Genomic DNA, 20,628 nt, shown 5'->3' on the forward strand with positions numbered 1-20,628 from the left:
TCTCCACAAGCAGGAGAAACAGGGGACCCCTGGACTCAGAAGCCCTGGAGATCCAGCCCCAGGGCTACATTAATCAGAATAAGGAGGTAGGTATAGTGTTGCTTTGGTTTTGTTTTTCAGTACGACTGTTCTCTCACAACTCTGTTGAAATAGGTGCATTTGTATTTTACAGACAACCGAGACTATGTGGGTAGAGATGGAACTCGGATTCAAACTCAGGTCTTGACCCAGTTCCTGTTGCTGGCCCTATCATGCCACTTCTGAGCTGTGGTCTGACAAATGAAGGGTGCTAAGTGGCAGCACCCATTCTGGCTGTGCATGTGAGAAGGAATGAAGTGGGTGAGAGCAAGGGTTCAGGGGTCTTCAGGTGTGTGTGTGTATTGGGGGAAGGGATAGAGGTTACCATGGGAGCTTCTGAGTAGGGGGTATCAGGGGTAGAAGAAAAGATGGTGACATTTTTGGAAGCTTAACTCAGGACCAAGGCTCAAGACCAAGGCCACAGCTCCTCTACCACATGCTAACCCTGAGGGAGTGGCGGGGGAAGAGGGATGAGCCAGTGAGAGCAGAGTAAGCACCTTTTCTAAGAGTTATCAGTTCCAAGAAACCTATCCTACTTAGCAGCAAAGTAAATTAAATGCCCAACAGCATGCCTCAAGGGGGCCAGGGACCCAGAGGGCCACTATTCCAGACCCTCGTCCCATTCCCACCTGGGCAACATCTGTCACTCTCAGACACAGAGAGTCCAGTCTGGATCTATAGGGCCCTCATCCTGGAGTCTAGGGAGGGCCCATCACCATGTTCCCCTTCCTACCACCATCATGAAGGAGTCACACACAAGTGGAAAAGCCATGTTTCTAATTATCTCCCAATGTGACAGACAGAACACAGTCAAGGCCCGCTAGAAGTCAGGGGGACAGTTCTTGATGTCCACGGCTCCCAGGGTGGAGTATGGGCTGCAGAGCAACTAGAGTAGTCCTCCATTTCAGGTTGTAGGACTGGTGTGACCGTCACAGAGCAGGCTCCCTGAGGTGTCTCTTCCTGGGAGAAGGGCCGTGGAGTCACCAGTGACTGGAGGCAAGTGGCAGGAGTAGGGATAGCCATGTCCACACAGCACCTAGAGAATGCGCTGGAGACCCCCAGGGCCAGATTCTCCAAAACATCTGGATTCCAGCCTTCCTCTCTGCCCGCCCCACTTCTAGGTCCTTGAGTGGTCTAGAGAGAGGGCAGGTTTCATGACGTCAGGCAAGGGTTGGGGCAGATGAACTCAAATGGGCCAAGACCATCGTGGAAAATGTGTGGCCACAGCTCTTCTACCACATGCTAACCCTTCATAAGATGACAGGTTGGGGGCATGATCCCCAGCAGATGTGAACCTGGGTTCAATTCTCTGCTCAAGTCCTGGAACTTCCTGGGTCACACTCCATGGGGGTAGGGGGGCGCAGGCAGGACACTCAACCTGCCCACAACCCTTACATAAGAGCCTGGGTAAAGGGACCCCTCCATCCTGCCCACTTAGTCATACTGCTTCTGCTCAAAGGATCTCAGACCTTCTTCCCATCCCTCAGGAGGACAGGCAACAAGATGCCAAGACTCCTGGAACCCAGTGCTGCTCACGCCAACCACTCTATGGAGCCTGTACAAATGTAAGCATCTCCCCCTCCCATGCAGCCTGAGGCCCAGGATGGTGAGACAAGAATGCAGGCTCGTGCCAGATGGGGCATGTGCTTGGCAGGCCTGCTTGGACAAGACTGGAAGTGTGTGTGAGGAAAATCAAGAAATTAGATAGATGTAGGCTGCAGGGTCATTCCCACATCCGGTGGACTGTTCCCACGTCTTAACTAGCTGGTTTCACTCACATCTCAGCAACAGAAACCTGTATTTAAACGGCCAATTCCAGAGATCTGGACTGTAGAGAGCAAAGGAGTGTGGCTAGAACTCCCCTTGCGGGGTGAAGGATACTTGCTGCCTCCTCAGGGGGCTGGCTGGGCCCCCAGCACTCCTGGAAGGTGGTGAGCAGAGCTGGCTGCCAGCTCTCGCCTCTGCCCTGGATGCCCCTCATCGAGGCTCAGATCTGCGGTTGGGCTTCACCCAGTGGGTCCTCCTCCAGGGCTGGAGGCTGGATCTGCAGGGATAAAACAGGTAGTAGCGGAAGGGGAGAGAAGAGGTTTTCCTCCATATTGTTCCATCACTGCTGATCCCCAACTGCTGCAGCTCCGGGTACAGGTTGGCTCCTAGGCCTGCGGCTTTGGAAATGGATGAGGGGCTCAAGTCCTCTCCCTACCTTTCCCCTTACCCCACCACTTTACCTTGAAGGGATTGCTTATCCCCACCACGGAATGTAGATTGTTGCTATAGTAACAGAGGAGAAACTGATCCTCAGTCTCAGGGATATTGCTGACATTGATGTAAACCTGGAGGGGAGGATGGACAGGAATGGGGTCAGCTCCACAGCCCTAGGTCCCACCAAGCTCTTAGCAACAAGTTATCCAGTAGGAAACCCCACCTGCTGGAGATGTGGAATACCAATCTCAGGAAGGGGGCAGGTACCTGGTTCAGCCTGTTGTTGAAGGAGACCTGGTTGTCCTTGACCCAGACATAGGACACGTAGTCATTAATGTGTCGAAGCCCCACCTGCGGGAGGGGAGAATTGGGCAGTCAGTCAGTGGTCTGGGAGGACACAGGATCTACAGCAAGTCCCAAGGAGAGGATGGTCTCATTCCTAGGTTGGCTACCATACAGTGTGCCCTCCCCTTTGCTGCCAGTCCCTAGATGAGCTCTTTAGTCTCCGTGCCCAGCTCCTGTGAGCCCTCAGGACGGATAAACCAGAGGGGTGCATGGCTGACAGACTCCCTGCCTCGCCCATCACATCACCTTGTACAGTCCAATCCAGTCCCAGGGGCTGCTGGGGAAGTCTGGGGTCGAGGAGTAGCTGATAAGCATGTCGTTCTCCATGGTCCACTGGCCCTCAGGCATCAGGGTGATCAGTGGGACGGATACCAAAGGCTTCAGCTACACACAGGGATGGGAAAAGGGTTGAAAATCCACAGCATCATTCCCTTCTCTGAGATAAATGTCCTTCCTATGCCCTTCCAACAAGTAAGAGTCAGAGGGAGAGGAGGGCACCAGGGCAGTGGGCACAGAATGCTAGGCTGCCTTAGAAAGCAGCAGACCTTGCGGGCCAGCTGGACAGAGAGGAACAAAGGCTTGTCGGGTGGCTGGCCCTGACAGGAAGGATGGGGCTGAGGGCCGGGTGGGCAACCAAGCAGAGAGCCCAGTTCAAGTGGGGGTGGGGGTAGGGTGGAGGGAACTGCTGACAGGTTTTTGTTTTTGTTTTTTTATCCTCACCCGAGGACACTTTTTTGCGTTTATCTTCAGATAGAGTGGGAAGGAGAGAGGGAGGAAGAGAGAGAGAAACATTGATGTGAGAGAGACACATCGACTGGCTGCCATCCACACGACCCCGAATGGGGCCAGGGACAAATTGCAACCAAGGTACATGCCCTTAGCGGGAACTGAACCCGGGACTCTGGTCCGTGGGCTGATGCTCTAACTGCTGAGCCAAACCGGCCAGGGCTGCTGACAGGTTTAAGGAGCCAGGTAGCTACTCTCAGACCTTCAAGATTCCTGATCCAAAGATCAAAATTCAGTTTCTCAGGGGAAGGCTGAGGGCAGCCAGCAGCTCAAAGGCTAACACTGACTTGGGTCATTACATGGCAAAACACAAAGATGGAGGGAGCTCCTTTTGCAACCTGATCCAGATAGGTTCAGGACAAATGAAAGGAAGTCCTGCTTCACATAGTGGGTAATAAGCATAATGGAACTCAACCCCAAGGGACAGCACCAAGAGGAAATGGAAACCTATTCACAAGGGGTCTGAGCACATTTTTGACAGGCAGTCATCAACAGCTCCTAAGAAGAGCTGGGATACCTGACCTGGGAGGAAAGGCAATCATGTCCTCCTCCAGGTCTCCCCTGGGGGATCTGTTGACATTAGAACCCAGGGCTGGGGGGTTTGGGGATACAGCCCAACATGGCTGCTCCTCTGTCAAGTGCCAGGCAGCCGAGAAGTTCACCTCCAAGTCAAAGGTGCCGGTGACAGGCTTATGGTCACTGATGGTGTACATCATGTGGCTGACGTAGCTCCTCAGAGACAGGGAGAAGTGAGGGGCCGGCGGCTTAGGGGTGCAGGAGCCAGTGTGGGGCTGCCGCTTCAGCCTCCACAGGATGCGGTCAGTCCATGCAGGCTTGCGTTTTTTCTCACTGGGGGAGGGAAGAAAAGGAGAAACAGGGAGAGAAGAGAACGTTGGCAGGAGAGTAACAAGGTGCCCTCACAAGCTGCTGGGGCCACTACCACCAGGGTCGATCAGGGCCGGGAGTCCCCTGGGCCAGAGCTGGAGCACCACTGGCAGCGGCAAGCAGGGCACCGGCAGAATCAAAAGCGCGCTGGCCTTTCTTAGACTCGGCCAAGGACCCTCAGGTGAGTCTACATCTTTATGAATCAAACTGTGACTCAGAAGATTCCATTTCAAAGCTTTTCTTATTTTTTGAACAAGAAGCAGTCAATCAAAGAAGCTGAGGGCTAGAGTTTGGAGTTGGAGAGGTCTTGAGCTTGAATTTGGCGTCTCCCTTACTAAAGGTGCACCCTTAGGAAAGGAAAGGAAAGCATTTAGGGAATGCTCACTACCTGCCTGTGATTAGCAGTGTTTATCTCGCTCTCTATAGGTGGAGAGATCGAGTCTTAGCGGGGAAGTAACTTTCTCACAGTCACACAGCTGCTGAGCGGCAGAGCCAGGATTCCAGGCCAGACAGCACGCCCACAGAGCATGTGCTCTAAATCACCTGGCCAACCCTTCCTAGGCCTCAGCCTCCTCAACGGTCACATGGAGAAGAGTAGTTACCTCCTAGGGTTGCTAAGATGATTAAATGAGATAAAGCACAAAAAAGTGTTCAGCACAGTGCTTGGTATAAGTTCTCTGCAGTTACTGCCTATTATGGTTCTTTGTTCTCAACAGTCAATTGAGAGACTCCCACCTGTTCTTCACGGAACAGTTTCCGAGGAGCACGAGAGGACCTACGACACTGGAGAAAAGAGCGTTTTCCTCCACTAGGTAACTGGAGTTGCCCCAAGACAGGCAAACCTCTGACTCCTAACCCAGTCCTACCTCAAGCAGCTGAGTATTCTTTAAGGTCGGCTGGGCAGTCCAGGCCGGTGTGGCTCAGTTGGTCAGAGCACTGTTCCATGCACCGAAGGGTCATAGGTTTGATTCCCAGTCAGGATACCTACCCAGGTTGCAGGTTCAGTCCCCGGTTGATCCCCGATTGGGGTTCATTCGGGAGGCAACTGGTTGATGTTTCTCTCTCTCTCCTTCTCCCTCCCTCTCTCTCTATTAAAAAAAAAAATCAATAAAAACATATCCTCAGGTGAGGATTAAAAAAAAAAGATGGCTTGGCCTGTGTGGCTCAGTAGTTGAGCGTTGACCCATGCACGAAGAGGTCGCTGGTTCGATTCTCCATTAGGGCACATGCCCAGGTTCTGGGCCAAATCTCCAGTGGAGAGAGAGAGACCTCGATGTGAGAGACACATCAATTGGTTGCATCCCACATGACCCTGACTGGGGCTGGGGATTGAACCACAACCAAGGCATGTGCCCTTGACCAAGAATTGAACCCACGACTCTTTGGTCCACAGGCTGATGCACTCACTAACTGCTGAGCCAAACCGGCCAGTGCAGCAATAGTTTTCTGGCAATAGAGGCAGAATGGTGTCTCGATGGCAAACTCCAACTCTAGGATCAGAGACCAGTTAGGGCAGTGGTTTTCAACCTTCCTAATGCCGTGACCCTTTAATACAGTTCCTTGTGTTGTGGTGACTCCCAACCATAAAATTATTTTCATTGCTACTTCCTAACTGTAATTTTGCTACTGTTATGAACTGCCATCAGAAATATGTTTTCCGATGGTCCTAGGTGACTCCTGTGAAAAGGTTGTTTTGACCCCCAAAGGGGTCGCGACCCACAGGTTGAGAACCGCTGAGCTAGGGGAAGGTTCTGGGCTGGTGAACAGGTGTAGACGGGAGAGTGGCGGGCCTGGAGAGGGCATGGAAGCTCCTGGCCCCTCCCCATGCCTAGCCCTGTGCATCTCTTCCACTTGCCTGTTCCTGAGTTACATCCTTTATAATAAACCAGTAATCTAGTTTTAAAAAATAAAAAGGCTATGTGCCCTTGGGCAGGTGACCTCATCACTCCAAGCCTTGATTTCTTTGACTCTAAGATGGGTTGATAATAGTACTTACTTCAAAGAACCAATTGTGAAGATTAAATAAATTAAGGTGCGTCAAGGGAGTGGTCAAGAAGTGCTAACTGGCTAAACCACATCTGCTTGGACCTCCTTGGATTGTTTCAACCATTCACTCTTCTGAGGAGTGTTCAGAGGACATCGGAATGTTCCATCCCAGAGACTACAGACATTGAGTCTTGGACGCTCAGTGCCTAAGAATACTTAAAACTTGGTAAAAAACCACAGGAATGTACCGCTCTCCCTTTCAAAACACTCCCCCTCCCCAACTTCCCTCATAGCTAAGAGCCCAGACTTGCTGTCACGTCAGAATTCTCCCCAGGCCTGACCACGGCCTAGCTCTCCGTCCTCCTCCGCACCTCTCAGCCTGCCTCCCTCTCGTCCTTTTCCATGGTCTGCCCCAGGCTCATCCCTGGCCACCTGGAGGGCTCATTCTCTCAACAAGATTTACAGAGCCCTTATTACATGCCAGGCCAACTGGGGACCTGATGAATGAGATCGACAAGGGCCCTGAGAAGCTTGTTTGACAAACGAAAGAACCAAATAAGCAAAATAAATATGTACTAATCAAATATTACATCTATCTCCCAGTTTTCCATTTCTAGTAATAACAAAGCTAAACATGGGGTCCTTCTGGCATCCGGGGCTGTGACAGGTGTCCTGCAGACTGTTCTAACCCTTCCAGCACTGGGAGACTGCTACAGATCACATTTTCTCCTCCCACAGAAGTTCAGAGAGGCCACACTGTCCAGGTGGAGGCCGAGGCTTGCGCAGGTGTGTGGACTGTGGCCTGCGCCCCTCTCCTCTAGCTTGCCCTGCTGTGGCCAATTCCCAGCTGTCAGGACTGTCTTACAGCGCGGTACCTGAATGGGGCCTCACTAATGCTTTGTGGCTGAATGGTCATGACTAAATACAAGAATTGTTTCTGGAGACTGGTATGTCTTTACTTTCAAAAAATTAAAACCAACAGCCTAAAAAAATGGAGCCAATTTACTGACCCAAAAGTACTGTGATGTGTTCCATTTTGGGGTCTGAAAGCACTTTTCCCTTCAGCTCCCCAAAGACGGCTCCGAAGTGTCTCACTAAACTCTGGACACGAGTCTTGACTACGCTGATCATAAAATCCTCAGCTCACTGCCGAGCAGAGGCTGACTGGGTTCATGTAACACAACTCTATTGCAATCGCTGACTTTAACAGGATTTCCCGCCCTCAGCCCTTTCACCCTCCCCTGTAATGAAGCCGACCTCGGTTCTCCTTACATCTTGGCTCCGGGACACTGCTGTGCTGAGCAAAGCGGCCTCCCGGGCCCTGCACGCAGCTCCCTCAGTGACTTGGTACGGCTGGGTCAGGCTCCACTCAAGGTGCCTCTCATCAGGGCTGCTGACTGATCGGAATGCCTGCCCTGCTTTCTGCCAAACTCTGCTGCCTTCTTGACAACTCTGATTGACTCCTCCTGGCTTCAGCTGCTCCCCTCACCATTTGCTTCAACCTCCTTTGGCATTTCCACATTGAGTTTGGGAACCTTCTATCTGCCAACTCATGGACTTTATAGTGTTTATTTGGATCTCTTGCTATGGGTGGGTCCCTCTACTAGACTGGCTGCTCCTTAAATACTGTATCTTTCCCTTTCATCCTTTCAGGCTCCCACTTTAAACATATGCCAGGCACTATGCTACATCCCAGGAATGGTCATACATCAGATCCTACCTTTGCACTTTGGGCATTCATGGTACAGCAAGAAAAGCATACTGGGTCTTAAAAGCAACATGGAAAGCATGGTGTGTGCAAGGCTGTGGCACATGAGGGCAGGAGAGAACTCCCAGTGAGACGGGGAGGCTGGGGCAGGGAAGGCTCTTTCTTTTTCTTAAAATATTTTTTAATTGATTTTAGAAAGAGAGGAAGGGAGAGGGAGAGAGATAGAAATATCGATGAGAAAGAACATCGACTGGCCACCTCCTGCATGCCCCCAACTGGGAACTGGGCCCACAACCTAGGCATGTGCCCTGACTGGGAATCAAACCGGTGACCTCTTGGTGCATGGGTCTACGCTTAATCAGTGAGCCACACCAGCCAGGCAGGAAGGCTTTCCAATAGAGATGATGTCTGAACTGGTTTTCAAAGATGAACACGGGTCCTGGCTGGTATGGCTCAGTGGTTAAAGCACTGGCCTGCGGTCCTGAGAGACCCGGGTTCGGTTCCCGCTAAGGGCATGTACCTCGGGTGCAGTTTGTCCCCGGCTCTGGTCGGTCGTGCGGGTGGCAGCCACTCGATGTGTTCCTTTCACATTGATGTTTCTCTCTCTCTCTCTGTTCCTCTCTCTCCCGCCCACTCTACCTGAACAAAAAATGGAAAAATTTCCTTGGGTGAGGATAAAAAAAAAAAAAGATGAACACGGGTCTGATTACATAGGAATGTTTCTGCTGCCTGTGTGGGGCTCAGGCCCTGGCCACCGCAGGAACTCCCGGGGGCCTCTGGCCCCTGGACCCAGATGGTGATATTTTAGTTATGATGTCCTACCACCCTGTTCCTGGAGTCACAGAGACTCAAGTTCAAATTCTTGTTCGAACACTTACTATGACTATCCTATGTATATATTTCAAGACTGAGTCTCTTTATTTGTAAAAAGTCAACAACAGAATCTACCTAACGAGGCTACAGTACAAATTGAGTGAAGTGATGCAGACAAAGCTCTCTGCACAATGCCTGGCAATCAGAAGTGCTCAACAATGTTGTTGGCTGCCTGGCTGGTGTGGCTCAGTGGATTGAGCATCATCCCATAGACTGAGGAGAGGTCCTGGTTCGATTCCCAGTCAGGGCATATGCCTGGGTCATGGGCTCGATCCCCAGTGGCGGGTAGGCAGGAGGCAGCTGATAGATGTTTCTATCTCTAAAAAAAATCAATAAAAACATACTAAAAAAAAAAAAGTGCTCAATAATGTCAACCACAATGTGGATTGGTGGATTGTATCTATGATGTGGAAATAAGTATCTGCCTCCTCCTTAGCAAGACTATGCTGTCCTGATCCTGTCCTCCTTTTTGCTGCTGCTACACAACTATTCAGAGGTACTGTGGGCTAGAGGAAAGCACTGTGCGCCAGAGTCCGGAGAACCAGGTCTGAGCCCCAGCTCTGCCATTAGCTAAGCCACCTGGGGAGGTCTTTTAACATCTCTGAGCCTCTACCCAAGCCCAGTCCCTGCCAACTACAACCTAGACCCAGCTGTTTGCAGTAACTTTCATCCAGTCTCCTGGTGGTTTCCCTACCATACCTAGGGGTGGGGGCAAAGAAACACCTGGCTACAAGGCCTGTAAGCAGCTCTCTTTCTGACAGTAGGGAGGTTTTAAGCCAATTAGTGGACGGTCGCAGGCCCCAAGGCCCCAGCCTGTCCCACCAAGGCCTTATAATTTCTACAACTCTCATTTCCAATGGATGGCTGGGGAGACTGGCCGTCTCCCTACAGCTGTGGACCTGGGCCAACTGGAGCCTGCCCTCTTACCTCCTTTCTGGCCTGCTCAATTGCCCTGGCTGAACCCTGTTTCCAGTGTTCATGGCCTCTTCTTGTGTGCATTGCCCAGGCCATGACCCCATTCTGCCTTGCTCCACACTCCTGAAATGGCCTGCCTCCCATTCCTTGGTGGGGACACTGGCTCTGCCACACCACTGCCAGCACGGGGCCAGCAGTCTACCTCTCGCCCTGGCCTGGCTGTGCAGAGACCTAGTCACCCCTAAACCCCAGGGGCCTGGTTGCTCTGGAGGACCTCCTACCTCCCTCGTAAGACAGTCCGGATAGGAAGAATAAATGAGGGAGCTGTTCCAAGTGAAACAAAAAGCTCCATGACATGGAAGGGGTTCTTTTCTCTCCCTGCCCTAAGCTGGGCCGAGGATCCCTTGCCAGCGCTGCTTTGGCCTTCTCCTTAAGCCCGAGGTTTTGGTGGTTACCTGGCCCCTTCTCAGCTCCTCAGAAAGGTTTTCAGTAAAACTATCACCTGCCCTGGCTGGGTAGTTAGTTCTGTTGGTTAGAGCGTCATCCAATATGCCAAGGTTGCGGGTTTGATCTCCGGTCAGGGCCATACAAGAATCAACCAATGAATACACAGATAGGTGGAACAACAAATCGCTGTTTTTCTCTCTCTCTCTCAAATCAATCAATAAAATAAAATAAAAACCTATAAAAAAGAAAAACTACCACTTGAAGACATGAATCTAAAAATAACAGCAGCAGTTATCACAGTGTATACTGGGTGCCAGGCACTGGGTTATACATATGCAAGGTTGCATTCAATCCTCAACCCAGGTGGGTACTGTTATCACCCCCATTTCATGACAAAATCGAGCCTTAATACCTTGGCCAAGGTCATGCAGCTGATGCAGAGCTATGCTTCTGACTATCAGATGCACTGTCTCTGTATTTCTCCTCATAAAATTCTCCACTGATCACTACTTCATCTTCCTAAATAGTACCTGACCACTCGCAGCTAGGGTAGGGGTACTCAATACCAGTAACTGGCTAAGCCAATCCTCCGTCAGAGGAGGACCAGAAAGCCCTGGGGGGTGGGGGTAGGGGTTCCCAGAATGCTGAAAAGCAGCCCCTGGTAAGTCAGGAATCAGCTGTCTCTTCTTCTCTGGCTCTACCTGCCCCGCTGCCCACCCCCATCCTGGACAGCACTGGCCCCTGCTTCCTCTGAGGACAGTGTAGGACAGCTCCCAGCCGGCGCCTCACAGGGGGTGAGAGGCTCCACTCCTGAGCATGGTGGCTGAATCTGTTCCTGCTTCCCTAACACTTCTATTCTGATGCAACCCAACTGCCACTAGGGCAGCAGTCTGACTTCCCAGGCCTCCCAGCTCCCCATTTCCAGAGACTAATTCCAGAACCAGGATAGGCTGGTTCTCTACTGCCGGAGCCCCCTCACCTGGTGTCATAGTTGTTGGAGTTCTTATCAAACTTGTAGGTGGGCGGGAAGAGCAGGGGGCCCTCCTGGAACTCCCGGAGCAGTGGGTCGCACTTCTTGGCAACGCTGAGCTGCAGAGAAAGGCACAGCCCCATCTCGCAGTGGTCTGGACCCCACGACCCCACAGCCAGCACCACACTCCATTTAAGGGGTCAGCCAGCAAGGAGAGGGAAGAGTCAAGCAATGCCACCACTTCCTCACAGCCCGGGGCAGCCTCAGGTCCCACCCCACCTCCAGAACAGCTGAATCCTTTTGCAGACATGACCCCACAGCCCCAGGGGAGGCAGCTGCCTGCCATTTCCTAGTCCTTGCACTACAGGGACCAGGCTTTGCATTTCATCTCTCTGGGAGCCACTAGCAGACAAGTGTCAAGAGGGGAGGCTGGGGTAGCCAGGGTTCCCCAAATGGGTGGTATTGAATCCTCTGGGAGGCAAGCAAGCCGGGGGCTAGGAAAGACGACAGGGATACAAGCAGGTCAAAACCCTTCTTGCTCCCTATGATAATGCACACCCAGTAGCTCTACCCTGGTTCCTCCAAATGAAGACCAGGTCCTGACAGGACCAGTGGCCCACCCCCAGGTGCGAAGCCCTATTAGACTCCTCCCTGCCTGGGCACAGGATTTCAGAGGACTGGGAAAGGAGAACAGGCACTGGGGAACCTGAGCAACGCCCTGCACATTTCATGCTGGACCTCCACCATGGGCTCAGATCACCCCTCCGGACCCCATTGATACCTGATCCTTCTCCCACAGGTCGCCGTAGCACTGACTTTTTATGGATTCCCGAACAAAGTGCAACCCAAAGTCCTCGATCCGAAAGTTCATGTCTCCAAACCAGACAATGAGGCTTCAGAAAGAAAAGAAGGCAGCCTGAGGTTTGTGATGAGGACAGAAGGGAGGAGCAACAGGTGGCTCAGGCCTGCTCAGCCAGGGGCTGCAGGTGAGAAGTCAGATGCTGGGAGAGCACTAGGTGGAGGCTAGGGCATAGGCCCAACAGGACTGTTTTCTTGGCTCCTGCTCCATCGGTTAAGCCGAAGAGACTAGTCCTGAGGACAAGTGGCAAATATGAAGCAGGCTCTGGTTCTCTCTCCCTCTTCCTCAACTGGCCACTAGGCAAGGCTGAGAACCAGCCCTTTGGGTGACTTCATGGTTCCTGACCAGGGATATTCAGAAGTGTCTTGGGCTTCTAGGCAGGACAAAGGGGCCAGGGAAGGGAAAGGGGTCCCAGACCCCATGCAGGCAAAGCTGGATGAGAGAGCAGATGAGGTATAGGGGCGAGGCTGGGAGAGGAGCACAGTCCACCTCTGGCTGGGCAGCAGGGGCTGGGCAGAGGACGCTAGCCGCTAGCCGGGGCTGGTGTGGGAGAGAGGGCGGGCAGCAGTCTGCAACTGCATGCTCACTCATGGTCCAGGATGTTGGGGATATCAAGTCCCTTAAAATTCTGCATCTCCAAGATCCAGTCAAAGTGCTCCAGCCGCTGGTCATTGTTGGCCATGTGGGGGGGCAGATGGCAGTTGATGATGCTGACATAATAGCCATACAGCTTCAGGCAGATGTTGACGCCCCCTTTGTTCCCCTGGTAGGACAAGTGGGCAGAAGGGTAGAAGCTGCTGTGGGTGGGAAATACCTCTCTTTTCCCGCCATAGGCCTGAGGGGAGATGGTCTCTCCTCCCACAGGATCTCCCAGGGCATTCGGCTTCCCAGGGACAGCTCTCCATCCACAGAGCCCAGCTCACCCTGCCTGAGGCCTCAGAGGCAGGAGAGGTAGGTAGGGCACTAGACCGGACAGAATGTCAATTCATTTTACCCCTTTTTCCATTTGCCCAGCTCTAAAGCCCCCAGCCCTTCCCAGTCCAGTGATGGAAGGCCTCCCAGCTCATGACAGACAAGATTCAGTCCTTACCCAGTACCCGAAGAGGCCAGTGGGGGTGGATTTAGTAGAGAGGATCTGGATAAAGGGCAAATGCTGATACTTGGCAAAGACCAATAAGAGGAGCCCCTGCATGCGAACATAGGAGACCTGCAGGACAGGGGAGGACAATGGTCATTCATTTCCCTGCACAGGATGAGTGCGTCCCTGTCAGGCCCTGTGCCATACAAATGCCCTCCCCTAGGAATATGGTATCTCAGTTCATGTCTCAGAGCTTCGCTCCCTTTAGCTGCCAAATGATGCATTGTGGGAGCTGGGCAAGTTCGTTTCTGTTCCTGGATCTGGGCGTTGAGGACAGAGAAGGCAAGGCTGCCAGGGCACCCTGCCATCAGGAGGGCATCGATCCTTCAGTCCCAGCCCCATGCATCAGGTGCTCCTCTCACCGATGCCCTCTTGAGGTCATCTGGGTACCCTTGGGCCACCATCCCTATGGGCCAGGGCCTCAAAGAGGAATGCAGCTATCAGATAGTGGCTAGGGGCTCTGACTCTGACGTTAGCCAGATCTGGTTCAAATTCTGGCTCAGGTTCTTAGCATTTGCTACCGGGCAAGTCTCTCAGCCTATTATCTCATTGACAGAGTAGGACTCTATCTCGTAGATGCTGGAAGAATTAACTGGCAGCTATTCTTTTTTGGTTTAAGGATTCTTAAAATTAAATGCAGGGAAGGAACACAAGAGAGCCTTCTAGGGTGCTGGAAATATTCTGACTCTTGACTAGATTGGCAGTAACATGGATGCGTGCGTATACACATAAAACTCCATCAAACCGCACACTTAACTTTCTGCACATATTATAGCTCGGTGGAAGAAAAAACTAAGAAAATGCTCCCCCAAAGTAACTACAGATGGTGGACAGTGGAAGTTCACAAAAGCAGCGTAGAGGGGGTGACAGTGAGTAGAGGGCCTGTGTTCGCAGGTTGGGGAGAACAGGTAACATCTCCTGAAGTGCTTCCTATCCCGTTTGATCTTTACACCAACCCTGTAATGAACACTGCCCATTTTTCAGATGAAGGACTGAAGCTCAAGGAGACTAAGGAACCAGGAGGATCACCTGGGTAACAACATCAAAGAACCAGGACTGCCAAAACCCCTGCTGTCTGTGGCCACGTTGGTGGGCTGGGCAAGAGAATGGGCCGTAGCTGGTGACTCTGTCAGCTTCAGGCTGTCTGCATCTACCAGTCAAGTAGCTGTTTCCGGAGCTTGAGGTGCAGAGGCCAAGGAGGAAATCCCCGGGTGGGGAGTGTGTACTGGGGCCTTCCAGGAATTATGAAACTTGATCCCGCAGGCCAGGAGCTCTGGCACAGTGGAGGAGTCAAAGCAGGGGGAACCCCAAACCCAGGACTGAGGGAGGGAAGCATGAGAACCTAGGGGTGGACAGTGGTTGCTACAACTGTGTCCACAGTCCTACCCTCCACCCCCAGTCTTGGTTTCTACCCTTCACATGCACATATGGTAATGAAAGTAGGGAAAGGGCTAGACTGTGAGGCACTGGCTCCCAAGGGAACGAATAAAGATTCAGGGAGTTTCAAGTTTAATCCTAACCCAGAGTTGATCTGGGCCACTGGGCTCCACCACAAAGGTACCCGTCCACTTTGTGAAGGAGCAGGGAAGTGGAGGGGTGGAGGTGGGGCAGGAAGGCCTCAGCCTGGGAGAGAGGGTGGGGCTGTGGGGAAAGGCAGGAGATTTGTAGGGGAAGTTCTAGTTAGAGGAAATGCAGTGGGCAGGGCTAAGGAAGGATCTATCGAGGAGGAGGTGACTGGGAGTCCTGGAGCCAGCAAAGGGGCAGCCCCAGGCTTCTCAACCTACTCCCCTCTAAGAAACAGGCTGCAAGCAGGGCTCACCCCTTCACCTCAATTTTTGGCTGGGGGTAGGAGAGTCATCTGCTTTGGGTGCCAGGCCCCAGGCTGGCCTCTCAACTTTGGGAGGTGGCATGGGTAGAATGGGTTGTGTCCTTGCCACAAGGTGGGGTAATTTTCTTGGCTCAATTCCGTTCTACCAATCCTTTGCCAGCTAGTTGAGGTGCAAGGAGGCCTCCAGTCCTGGGAAGGAAGTGGGTGGTGAGAGAAGTGGTTCTGCCCTCTGAAAGCTTCCAGCTCCGTGTCTGCAGGAAGAGACCTGAGTTTAATCTGCAGGGAGCCCAGGGCTTGGGGCTGGCATTTTCTAGCCTCGGCAGCAGGACCAAATCGTGTATTCCCTCCTCCTGGCTCTGCCTTCTTTGGTTGGAATCACAACCAAACTAGGGTAACAGAATTCATTCTAAAGAAATCCAGTCACCCAGCGAAGGGAACAGGGCAATTCTGGTGTTTTCCTGAAGGACTGCATAGGTGCTTTGAATGGGACTGTGTTTCATCCCTCTGCTAGGCAAGGCTGAAAGGTGAAGATCAGCAATCTAGAGCCTTCCTATGGGTTCTTCTCTGGTCTAAAGATTCCTCAAAGAATACTGGCTCTTCAAACTGACAACCCTTTTCCTCCACACTTATCTCCTCTTTCTTAATCTCTGGGCTCCTGAGAATTTGAGGTGCATGACTCCTATAATCAGAAGACACCCTCTGATACCAGCAGGTTCATCATGGGATACCTGTCAGCCTTAGAGCTCATCAGTATAGCAATAAAGTATAGTAGTTAAGAATATGGGATATGGCCTGGCTGGGTGACTCAGATGTTTGGAGCATCATCCCGTACACTAAAAGGTTGCAGTGTACGGGATAATTCCTGGTGAGGACGCATACCTAGCTTGTAGGTTCAATCCCTAATTGGGACATGTATGGGAGGCAACCAAGTGATGTTTCTCTCTCTTAAAAAAAAAAAATCGCCCTGGCCGGTTTGGCTCAGCGGTTAGAGGGTTGGTCTGCGGTCCAGAGAGACCCGGGTTCGGTTCCCTCTAAGGGCACATACCTCAGTTGCAGTTTGTCCCTGGCCCTGGTTGGGTCACGCGGGTGGCAGCCAATCGATATGTCCCTTTCACGTTGATGTTTCTCTCTCTCTCTCTCTTCCTCTTTCTCCCTCCCACTCTATCTGAACAAAAAATGGAAAAAGTGTCCTTGGGTGAGAATTTATAAATAAATAAATAAATGAACGAACGAACGAACGAATGGATGAATCCCACTTTGGTTCAGCGGTTAGAGCATCTTCCAGTGGCCCAAAGAGTCGTGGGTTCAATTTCCGGTCAAAGTCACATACCTCGGTAGCAGGTTCAATCCCCGGCCCTGGTTCACATTGATGTTTCTCTCTCTCTCTCTCCCTCCCTCCTCCCACTCTATCTAAAACAAAATAAAACAAAACAAAACAAAAAAAACAATGGAAAAATATCCTCGTGTGAGGATTTAAAAAAAAAGAATATGGGTTATGAAGTTTGCAAGACCTGGATTCAAACCCCAGAGAGCCTATATGACTTCTGCATCTTGATTTTTATCTGCAAAATACCCACATTTCAAGAGAGTTGTTAAGATTTAAAAATAATGTAATATCCTAGCCGGTGTGGCTCAATGGTTGAATGTTGACCGAGGTCACCGGTTCAATTCCCGGACAGGGCACATGCCCAGGTTGTGGGCCCGATCCTCAGTTGGAGACATGTAGGAGGCAGCCAATCGATGTTCTCTCTCATTGATGTTTCTATCTCTCTCAGCCTCTCTCTCTCAAATCAATAAAGAAAAATTATTTAAAAAAATAATGTAATAAAGAGCTTATTTATAATACCTAATGTCAAATAAGAATTCGATAAATGGTAGCAATTATTATACTCAGAGACTGTAGGCTAGGCATGTGAGGAGAGATTGGTTAGTGACGGGGTAGGCACTGAGGTGTTAATAAGCCGTGATGCACCTCTCCAAGGAATTCTCCCAACCTGAAAAATATCAAGGTATAACTAACCCCTGGGGTCCCGGCTCAGCTCCAGCTACCTTGGAAAGGCACAAAGCAGGCAGGAACCCCAGGGAGCCAGGTGTAACTGAGGTTTAGGCCTTTAAATAAATGGGAAACAACATGAAAGCCTGAGTGGGAGACCAAAGGACTGAGGCTTAGTGACAAGAGGTAAGACACATTTCCCAATTGCCCATGAACTTCAAAATTACCTTGACGAAGTTGAGAGGGGAAAGCACATCCATGAAGAAACTGCTCCATGGGTCTTCAAAGGCAGTGTCAGAAAGGAGGCTCATGATCCCACAGTTCATTTCCTGCAAACTGCCCATCCCAGGTCAGAGGCTCTCCCCCTGGCCTAGAGGGTACTGCCTCTACCACAGACATTTAGTACGGTCCTCAGAGACTTTCAAGTCTTGGGTTCTCATGACTATGATCTCTCCCTCCCCTGGCTGTTAATCGCCAACCCCTTGCCATTGCTCACCTAGGACTAGAGACACTGACTGGCCCTGATGTAGACTGAAAACTCCTAGCCTTCAAACTCCAGAGCAAGGGAGAACATATGACTGCAGTTTCCAATGGGGACAACTTGGAACTGGCCAGGCTTACCTGATCTCAGCTATAGGGATAGGTGAAGGGGCCCTGTAGACACCTACCCAATGACATACATGTCCAGATTCAGGTTCTGGTTGTCCAGCTGAAGGAGATCATCAAGGTCTGGAGGTGGCGCTGCAGAGGCCACATTCCATGTCACAACATGTATGCTGTGGAAGGGATGAAAAGTAAAGTCATGGAGGAAGGAGGATAACACATGTCCAGGTAATGGACAGGGGTGAAGGCATGTTAATGGATGCACCACAGTCCACTGTGGTCATAACAAGAAACACGACTTTCTGCATCTGGTGGTGGGAATAGAGGCACTGAACTACAAGCCCTTCATCTTCACCTTTGTTCCCTGAAGCAGTAAATTCCCACCCCAGCCTGGCTCCTCTAGCAGGCCCACAGCTGAAGGGGTGGAGAGCCGGGAATTTATTAATTCCACCCACCATTCACATTGTAGCAATCATCTATGGCTCAGTTAGCACCTTCCCACTCCCCATTCTTCAACCCAATGGTTCCTAAGACCACCAGAAAGATTCTGGAGGTTCAGTTTTCACCTGTGAGACTTCAGCACCACAAGACAGGGATTTTTCAAAACAACAGAGATAACACCATGTTCCCTTCCTCACTTCTTCCTATGGTTGTGATCCCTGGAGTACAACTACTTCTGCCAGCATTTAAGAGACCCTAAGGAGAAGATTCCAAATAACAGGTTTCTCAACATCTCAAAAGTCTACCCTCTTTTGGGGAAAAGTCATCAGTTGGATAACATCCTTCATCTCAGTTTCATATGTGCCCTAGGGAAGCAACAGAACTAGATCATCAGCTCTCATTAACAATGGATCACATCAGAGGCTCAGGGGAGTAAAAAACTTGCAGATCTCAACTGAACAGTTACAGCAACACTCCAAGGAAGCCCCAGATTATGCTCAGTCCAGAGTAGGCAGTGGCCACAAACCCTGTGGAGAGCGAGAGCAGCCACCAAACCTCAGGTGAGTCCTAGGAACACCATGAAGAGGACCTGCAGCAGCAGATCTAGAATGGGAGAGGGTTAGAAAAGGGCAGGATATCCCAAAACATCTCTTCTCCACCAGACCCTGCTCTTAGAGGTCCACGTTCTAAAAAGCACAAGTTGAAATTCTTGGCCGCCTTAAAGCAACTTTCTGCGCCTTCGCATGAACATCAACAAAAGAATACAAAACACACCTTCCCCGGCACTCAGCTAGAGATTGTACTTCATTTATTTGTTAACGATCTCCCCCTGCTGTCCAACAGAGGATTAAGAAAGGCAGCCCTTTTATTTCAGGGCTCCTTGTTTTCCCAGAGACCTGTTCTAAGTGAATGGGGAGCAAAAGTCGGGATTCCTTGCCCAAATTCTCAAGTCCGACGATTAGCAGCAAGTCCTTGCATTGTGACCAGCACTAACTTGGTGATTAGCGTTGTTCCTCGCTCAAGAGCAAGCATGGGACCAGTTTATCTCATTTCACTAAAGGATCTTATCTAAATCGGTTTTTGGATTTTAGGTCACAAGGGGATCAGGCAGACCCCATGATGTAAAATGTTGGTCAGAAGTAAGAACAGCCCTGGCCAGTTTGCTCAGCGGTTAGAGCGTCCGCCTGCGGTCCAGATAGACCTGGTTCGGTTCCGCTAGGGGCGCATAGCTCGGATGCAGTTTGTCCCCAACCCTGGTTGGGTTGTGTGGGTGGCAGCCACTCATGTCCCTTTCACATGGATGTTTCTCTCTCTCTCTCCCTCCCACTCTATCTGAACAAAAAATGGAAAAATGTCATCAGGTGAGGATTTAAAAAAAAAAAAGTAAGAACAGATTTCTATTCTGGAGCTGAGGGGAGAGTGTTTTGTTATGTCTCTAACTTCAAACAGCCCAACACTGCTGCCTCCTCCAGAAGCCAACTGGGCACCTACTTGGGGCGCCCTAGTGGGAACTAGCTGGGGTGGGGGGGGTGAGTTTGGAAGGGGCGTGGGGCTGGAATTAACATAGCCTGCTCGACACTGGGGTAATTTGGGAGGCCCTCCAGGCTAGAAGCAGCCCTGTAGGTCTGGTGCCTTCTCCCCCAGCCTGGTTCTACCCCAGAGCCGCGGCCCCGATTGTGTCGGAAGCAGTGATGCTGCCCGGAGCAGGCCTTCCTCACCTGAGCTTCCTGCCTCTCGGTTCGGTCGGCTTCACTGGGTTCACGGTCTCCATCGTCCCGACGCGGAGGCCAAGCCGACAAGCCCCAGGCCGCTCTGGACCGATCTGCACTCCGCAGCAGGTCCCGGCCAGCCCAGGCTCTGCGGATTGTTTTCCTTCCGGATTCTGGCCTACGCCTCGGCTCCCGTAGGAGGCGGGGCTTGAGCGCACGAAGGACTCTGGGTGGTGGGGTTCGGGGGAAGAGGCGGTACTCTCAACAAGCGCGAAAAGGTGAAAGGCTGAGAGGAAAGGAGCGTAGGGGGAACCCCGGAATGAGAGGCGTGTCCTAGTGTCATCAGAACCCGACGTCACACTACCCCGCCCGGCGGACGGGGTGCGGCTGCCGACACCGACGCCAAAGGCGCCGCTATTCGCTCCGACAGTTCCCACGGCTCCCAGAGTGCCCCGCGTGAGGTCGGCCGAGAGGGGCCGTCTTCCGGCGGAAGCGGTCGCTACGCCCGCGCGGATGTCTTCGGCTCTGGTAGGTTTTACTGGTACGGAATTTGAGGTCTGTTTTAACTTCTGCGTTGCCTACCCCACCAACCCCAACTTTCCAACGTAAGAGCGAAGGGGTAGGGGTCCGTCCAGCCATTTGCCCCGCCTGTAATCCAGTTTCTTTCCCCTACCCAACTACTCCAGGTAATCTCAGGTTGGTTACTGGGCTGGTCCACTCTTAGTTCTTCTCTACGCCCAGTTCAAAGTGTTTTCATTTTTCGCTCTTCAGACTCATTAGAGTATCTATTACACATTGGACATTTGGGGTTCTTGGACTCGTAGAAAATTAGCCATGAACGAATGAAAAATAAGTCACTGCC

The 20,628-nt window shown here is 51.5% G+C and overlaps 1 protein-coding gene across 2 annotated transcripts; it reads right to left on the reverse strand.

The window, feature by feature from the left end:
• Positions 1–838: 838 nt before the first annotated feature.
• INPP5K (inositol polyphosphate-5-phosphatase K) lies at positions 839–19,952 on the reverse strand. 2 transcript variants are annotated; one of them, XM_036268668.1, is made up of 12 exons: positions 19,776–19,952; positions 17,682–17,789; positions 17,241–17,349; positions 13,145–13,261; positions 12,642–12,817; positions 11,977–12,088; positions 11,205–11,314; positions 4,074–4,260; positions 2,872–3,009; positions 2,548–2,631; positions 2,307–2,411; positions 839–2,122 (listed from the first exon to the last, which is right to left on the reverse strand). In XM_036268668.1, exons 1-12 carry the CDS (start codon positions 19,826–19,828, stop codon positions 2,066–2,068), a joined length of 1,356 nt encoding a protein of 451 aa, XP_036124561.1. In that variant the 5' UTR covers positions 19,829–19,952; the 3' UTR covers positions 839–2,065. The 2 variants fall into 2 exon arrangements, with proteins under 2 accessions (XP_036124561.1, XP_036124563.1); XM_036268670.1 differs by lacking the exon at positions 19,776–19,952 and having other exon boundaries at positions 1,821–2,122; positions 17,241–17,342; positions 17,682–17,792.
• Positions 19,953–20,628: the final 676 nt, after the last annotated feature.

The sequence above is a fragment of the Molossus molossus genome, unplaced genomic scaffold, assembly GCF_014108415.1.
Source record: "Molossus molossus isolate mMolMol1 unplaced genomic scaffold, mMolMol1.p scaffold_m16_p_19, whole genome shotgun sequence".
NCBI lineage: Eukaryota > Metazoa > Chordata > Mammalia > Chiroptera > Molossidae > Molossus > Molossus molossus.